Source organism: Rhododendron vialii, chromosome 10a (assembly GCF_030253575.1).
Source record: "Rhododendron vialii isolate Sample 1 chromosome 10a, ASM3025357v1".
NCBI classification, from domain to species: domain Eukaryota; kingdom Viridiplantae; phylum Streptophyta; class Magnoliopsida; order Ericales; family Ericaceae; genus Rhododendron; species Rhododendron vialii.
In genome coordinates, this window is record NC_080566.1 from 1,854,815 (window position 1) to 1,861,862 (window position 7,048).

Here is a 7,048-nt window from a genome sequence, read left to right on the forward strand (position 1 = left end):
ACCCTGAGGCAACTCCATTGAAATCATAACTTTACACTCCTTTTAATACTGGATTTTTTTTAACCATTGGTCAATCAGTGTGGATAATACACAGTGTTGAAAAAGTTAAATGTTCATTGCATATTTTGAAATTACGAATACACGTCACAATTGTTGTCCATAATTCTTGATGCACAAGTTCAGTATGCAATTTGTTATGTGGATCCATTTCTACAACAAAAGAGGGTGAAATAGCAGAATTTGAAGGCCATCAATTTGAGTAACTATTCATTGGTAGGCAGTGCTCTAATGCTATCCAAAACCAAACATTCTTGCGAGATTCATACACATTTGTTGTCATATTTTCTTTGTGCAAATGACATTGATTTTAAGACTTTGTTGTAAAGAAATATATCTATGGACAGTACAAGAAAAGAGCTACACAGTGTGGACTTATATTTCTATATGAGAAATTCTGCAATCCTCCGACAACTTTCACAGTGCAAAAACTAAATCTGAACATTTGGATAAAACAACACTGATGTACAAGTTCAGGAAAGTTGGTATCATCATTCAACATAGGTAGAAAATCAAAACTTTTTCTGAGCCTCCACATTACTGGCTTAGGGTGTTTGCACTCGTTGAGGTCCATGTAGAGATAGTCATCGGGCATCAGGGTCCATAGTTCCGACTTCAGTCGATGATTTTGAGTTGGAGTTGTTATTAGGTATCCAAAACGTGAGAACTGAAGATGCAGCAACAAACATTGCCCGACGAGGTGCCCACTTCAAGCAGGATGCAACGCCTATATGACTGTCCCAGCTTCCCACCTGTACAGTGACGATAGAATCAGCAGTTGCACTGTATGTATAAAATGTATTTAGATATTGTAGCAATTGTCAAGGAGCTCAGCCTAGATAAGGTCTGCTACCACAATAACGACTAGTATCCTTTCGTAGAATCGCAACGTTAACTCATCAAAAGTTTTCATCCATCCATAAGCATGCAAAATGCATTTATAGATGGAACTCATTTAGCTTCATCACGCGCTTTCCAGCCGCAAAAGACTTTGGAATATTTTTTAATTGAGCTTCAGAATAGAATAGAAGGGTACCTTAGTCCGTTTGCCGATGCTCCAGGCATGTAAGCTCCCATCTCCTGATCCTTAAACAGATGCAGACAATATTTCAATTTTAACTTTGGAAAGATGGTGAAAGAATAGAACAATAAAGAAGCAGAAAAGTCAAGATGAACCCTGTTTCCGGAAGTTGCAACTCAGGAATCAAAGATGTTGAGAGCTCTAAACAAACCCCACTTGCACAGGGCATCACGCCCATGGACCCTGAGTGGTCCTGTAGTTACTTGGCTCATGTGGGACGGGGATTTCTAGAAATCAGATGCAGCCTAATTTTCCAAAAAGTCTTCGAAACAGACAGGTCCTTGGAAGAAGAAAATGCAGGAACCTTAGCCAAAAGACGTCTAATACTACTAATGACCTGAAATTTATAATTTCGTGGGTCCCAGATCAACTTGTCATAACAGAAAATCTTAATTCTCCCAACTATGGCGTTGGCTTCAAGAATCAAATACGATTCACAAAGGCTATCCTTCAAGATTTGAGGTCATCTATGGCCAGCTGTATACGAGGGGCTTTGCCAAGAAAGCCAGTTCTACAGAATCCATCATCCGAATAAAGACTAAATTCAAGCAAGTACGCAACTGAGAAGAAATCCTAGGCAGTTTCTCTAACTCATAAACACGAAAAACTAAGGGTGTGAAACATCACTTCTGTACAAGCATCAGTTTCAGCCAAATGATAATCTAGGAGTGCCAACTGTATGTGCCGAAAAAAGTACAGATGAAAATTGGAAACAGATACCGGTCTCATGATTAGAAATAAGATACACGAAGATATGTAATCCACGTGGAGCATCCGAGCAACTTTGCATGAAAGCCTACTGAAAGGATTAATTTGTGGAGTCTTCCAAGTGAAGCAAAAACTAAACGTGATTCTGACCTACTATTTCAGACTCATGTAACTTGATTAACTACTTAGTCTTAGTTGTACAATACAGCAGAGACCTTCAAGTGAAAAATACAAGTTTTCAATCTGATCGTGATCATGAAAAAGAATTTATTTTAATCATCAAATGGACTTGTCTTTTATTCACATTAGATAAAGGTGTAGACGTAGATACCTGAAAGCACATACTGGCCATCTGGTGTAAAAGTTGCCTCTATCGTTGTATTTGGAGATGGATCCAAACTGAACCCACAGCGCTGCAACAAAGATAATGTAGCATCTTATATACAGCAAAAAGGCAGGCATCTCTGATAAACAGAACCAATTTGAAGACAGACACAAAATGTAAAACAGCAGGCAGTCAGAAGATACAACCCTCAAACGAAACTATCCAGTTACTAGAGCAAACCTTCTCTCCTCCATATGCATCAAGAACGTAAATATTATTGCTCGTTGTCGTTAAAAGCATTGACTTGCCATCATTGCTGAACTTAATATCACAGACCTCAGCCATGTCTCCACCAACTAAAAAGGTATCAAAAGGGCCCTGCATATTGGAGGGAAAATATCACATTTCCAAATTACAACACAAATGCCCTTTTTATCGTGAGTCATGAGATACAACACAATAAATCATGCCAAAAGCAAGGTAGTGGTTTACAAGTAAAAACCTTGTCATACGACCTCGAGTCAAACAATTTGATGGCACCCCCTTCCATTGCCACTGCAAATACGAGGCCTTGTTGGTCATACGCAACTGTTGGCCTACCCCGTAGACGTAGAATTCCCTGAAAACTACAACAGTGAGCATAAATCAAAATCGTGAATTAAAAGGAAAACCATAACATAAGGACAACGCCAAACTGCCAATCTAAAAGTCACAACTAACCCTAATGGTTACCGGTCAGTGTCAAGTTCTTCGTGAAATTGATAACGTAAGATATGCATGGATAATGAAAAGCAACAAGGGGTTGCCTCCTGTGCCCAAAAGGACGGAGTCAATTCTAAAGGGTTGAATTGACATTGTAATGTGAAAGTCAAGTAATTGAATGCACCATCTTATCGTCCTTAAGCGCACCAACTGTTTGTATCCTGACTTTTTAACTGTAATTTGAATTCACTATTAGGATGTGTGAACGAACCTGGCAGGCATTAACACGCAGATCCCATATTCTGACACTATGGTCAAGAGAACCAGACATAAAGCTGTCATTAACTGGAGACATGCACAGAGAAACCACCCTACAGGAAGAAAATAGTTGAGGAGAATCAGCATCACATCAGCTCAAAAGCAGGGGGGAAATTGGGAAAAAAGGGAGAAAGAGGAATAGTTGCATGAACAGTTTGTTGCTATATCGTCCGCCACTCTGTAATCAAATTCTTAAGAGAGCAGCCACAGAAGAGATAAATTCCCTCTATTCAGGGGGCTGAGGCACATTTGACCAAGTGGGGTCACCCCACCCCAATGACCTCAAATTTCTCCATTGTCATCATTCTTCTATTACAAATACGTATACACTCTAAATATAATTAGCAAATAAGACACACCGTGTATGTTTCTAGGTATTGACTCAATACCAACAAATCTTGGCTCCGCCCCTGCCTCTTTATAAAATTCTTAATCACTGTTGTATAGTAACAAGCAATAATGTCAATTATATTATAAAATTTAAATACTAGTCTTTTAGAGCAAGAAGCCAGATCATGCAAGAGAACGTCTATAAAATTCCATTTCAATGTACCGAATACTGGTGCTGGTATACTTCATTAGAAATCAAAGTTTGGAACTGGGGATGGCCTATTGAATACAGGCATGCGGGTAATGACGTGTGTATGCATGAACACTTGTTGCAACCAAGAATGGTTGCAAGTCTGGTTACAACACCAAGGTGTCTTAGAAAACAAATTCATAATAACTACTTAACTACTGATCCATTTTTGTAGAAGAAAAAAAGAAGGCAGAGGATCCAAACCTTTCTTTATGCCCTTTAAAGTAACGAAGGCACCGATTGTCATACATGGAGAGATATCGCAGTGATTCTGTTAAGAGAGAAGGAAAAAACAACGTGTCATCATTGTCTTTGATATGATGAATGGAAAATGGCCAAAATCATAAACTTTCCAATGAAGCTCACCTCCAGTTGTATCCAAATTGTATCTCGAAGAGCAAACAACAGAACTTGGGTGATGGGTAAAACATATACGATCAGCACCATGCTTCTTATGATATGTGGTCTTCAGCAATCTGAAAGTTAATAGCATAATGGTGAAAAGGGGTAATATTCCTACTTCCTTGTCTCGAATCAAGTTGTTACGTTCCCAAGGACATCAATTCTCGCACCTCGTTTCCCTTGCTCAAAGAATGAACATTTTAACTACCTCCATAATGCCAACGAATGGGACATCAAGGCAGGTTGACATCCTATTTTGAACATACACTGTATGTCGCCATATTCTAACAATAGCTTGCCCCTGACTTCAACCACAAGCATCACTTAGTTCAAATGCATTATTCTACCCTTCATATTACCTAGTTGAAACCACAAGCCCAGTGGACACATATTTTAATTGATTGAGAAGAACCTCTTTACTGGTCCCTCCTTAGTTGATAGCGAGATAGAGAAAAACTCTTGAGGTACAGTAAAGCTGGGTATCAAGCAGCTAAATATCCAACTACAACCCTTCAACACAGATAATCTCCAATTCAAGCATTGAAGCCCACTATAGTTGAGTGAAACATGAATCAAAGGAAATGCCCATCAAGTTGCACCTATGCACAATGGACTTATATGAATTAAGGAATATAACACAATACACTTCAACCAAAGAACAGACCACGATCACCATCCACCAAAACATTCTAGACATACAATCCATCATTATCAAATAAAAATCACTCACTTTGCATTTGCAATGTCGTATAGTCGCACCGAATCATCCTCGCTGGCTGTAATCAGCAAATCAGCAGTGCGATGGAAGTCCAGTGAATTTATCTTTCCAACCTGAAAAAAATAACAATTCAGAATAAAAACAACGCTTGGTTAAAAAAAAATTTAATATTGTTTTATTCTAGAGCATTGAATATATAGATTCATCCCTTCTTAGCCTTTGTCTACTAGATTGGGTTTCTGAATCTGCACTTTCTAAGATGGTTGCCAAATATGAGAAATACAGGGAATGGCGTATTTTTATGCAAAACTCTATGGTGCATACCTGAGCCAGCTTTGAGTCAACAAAAACAATGGATAAAATAGTCAAAGAGGACATGAGTGAGATAAATTAAGATCCTTTAATTTCTACTCATCCCCTGTTTCATGCAACTGTGCAATGATTGTGGGGGAAAGGTGTGGAAATTTTATGACCAGCAACAAGCTTGTTGAGTTTAGTACTCACTACTCAAATTCAACCATTTGCTGCATCTTCCACGGGTGCAAATAGCGCTTCGATTCTTACTTGATTTAGCATACCTCAACTCCAATCCCCACTGTTGTGGCAGTGGTGGAGGGAGCACGTGCCCAAGCAATACCACACCCCCAACCAACCCCCCCCCCCCCCACCCCCAAAAAAAAAAAAAAACACTCAATACACTTGAACTGATTTGCACCTTTACTTCACGGTTGAAACAGTACGTTTTCTTTTTTCGACATAACATGCTGGTAATTAAATAGAAGCATGTTTTAGACGCAAGTACAACAATGAGGTCTTGATTTGTTCATTGGTCCTTTTTGGAAGGAGACAATTTTCCTATAAACTTCAAAATATTAAATTTCTAAGCCAGATATGCACAAGAATCACTAAAGATGATATATCTTTTTGTCAAAATGTAGACAAACAAACAAGACAAACTAAACGGACACATTGGATTCATTCTTGCTTTTACTTGCCGCAAAAATCTTTTTTCAAATCTTTTCTTGGATGTTGAAATTTCCGTCTCTTGAACTTGTGTTTAATAGGTACCGACTAATGCGAATTTCTGGCTACGACCCTACTGATTGGTATATCGTTATGGACTAAAAATTCTACACTAATAAATGCCAGTAAAGCAACAGTTTTCCAGGAGTGAATTACTCCACATTGTTCTTTCTCTCAATTTTGAATGTTCAAAACAAGCATTAAATTGATGCTAATCAGTTGTCTGTTATATATAAACTCCAAATATACTTGCATACGCAGTATTGCAAGAACAGTGTAGAAACGAAAGCGAAACTCACGAAATCAGAAAAAACGGCACCGATTGACATGCTGCGAACAGTCTCGTCGTCGAGCTCTGCGAGCGACGACGTCATCATCATTGAACTCGGAAGGTGCAGTTAAGTGTATGTCGCGAGAGAGAGAGAGCAGATTAATTTCCCAAGTTACGAGCAATTGAATTGTGTTCGCTGTTCAGTGTATCGATTCAGTTCAGCTAGGGTTTGGGGTTGCAAGACGGAGTATGACTTTTTAAACCTTGCGGTGGCAAAGGCCTAATCAAACTTGTTTTTAAGTGCGGAGTTAATGAAATTCACTAGCGGCTCATTTTGTTAGACGTACGGTTAAAAAAAGGAAGGAAAGAAGGGCCGGGTATGAAACTTTCCGGACGCAGAAATCCGGCTCCACCCATGTTTCAATAATGCTACATACACAGTATTTTATCACAATCAATCACAAATATGACCTCAAAATACCCCAAAAGGAAAATGACGGCCAATAACGTGTTTTGATAATTAATATCCGTTAAAAATATTTTCAGTATTAACAAATGTTCTCAATATATCTTTGACGAATATTAATTATCAAAATATATTTTGAACCGTCATTTTCCTTACCCTAAATACCAGGGGTCAAGGTCGGTGAGTGATCCAACTAGGATAACTGAGACATACTCGAAGGTAATAATGATTGGACTAACAGGCTGAGACTTGCGCTGGCTATTGGGCTTGCGGGTAATAATCGGACTGACGAGCCTAAGATTGACCTGGGCTGGCTTTTGGGCCTGCGGATAAGGCTCTTGTAGTTGTGATCTGGGCTGACTCCCATATCAGGAGTTTGATTAAGTGTGTGTATTTA

General features: G+C 38.8%; 1 protein-coding gene across 2 annotated transcripts; it reads right to left on the reverse strand.

Annotated features, from left to right (window-relative positions):
• Window positions 1-410: 410 nt before the first annotated feature.
• On the reverse strand, window positions 411-6,481 carry LOC131304811 (protein ANTHESIS POMOTING FACTOR 1). 2 transcript variants are annotated; one of them, XM_058332207.1, is made up of 10 exons: window positions 6,214-6,481; window positions 4,904-5,004; window positions 4,138-4,247; window positions 3,976-4,042; window positions 3,145-3,244; window positions 2,674-2,790; window positions 2,412-2,549; window positions 2,178-2,259; window positions 1,094-1,143; window positions 411-809 (listed from the first exon to the last, which is right to left on the reverse strand). In XM_058332207.1, exons 1-10 carry the CDS (start codon window positions 6,292-6,294, stop codon window positions 642-644), a joined length of 1,014 nt encoding a protein of 337 aa, XP_058188190.1. In that variant the 5' UTR covers window positions 6,295-6,481; the 3' UTR covers window positions 411-641. The 2 variants fall into 2 exon arrangements, with proteins under 2 accessions (XP_058188190.1, XP_058188191.1); XM_058332208.1 differs by lacking the exon at window positions 411-809 and having other exon boundaries at window positions 1,102-1,649.
• Window positions 6,482-7,048: the final 567 nt, after the last annotated feature.

Excerpts from the sequence above, each read along its gene's own strand:
- LOC131304811 (XM_058332207.1), bottom strand. The coding sequence starts at position 6,294 with ATGATGATGACGTCGTCGCTCGCAGAGCTCGACGACGAGACTGTTCGC. Across the intron at positions 4,043-4,137 it reads CAATTTGGATACAACTGGAG|AATCACTGCGATATCTCTCC; the intron begins GTGAGCTTCATT and ends CTCTCTTAACAG. Across the intron at positions 1,144-2,177 it reads TGGCCAGTATGTGCTTTCAG|GATCAGGAGATGGGAGCTTA; the intron begins GTATCTACGTCT and ends CATCTGTTTAAG.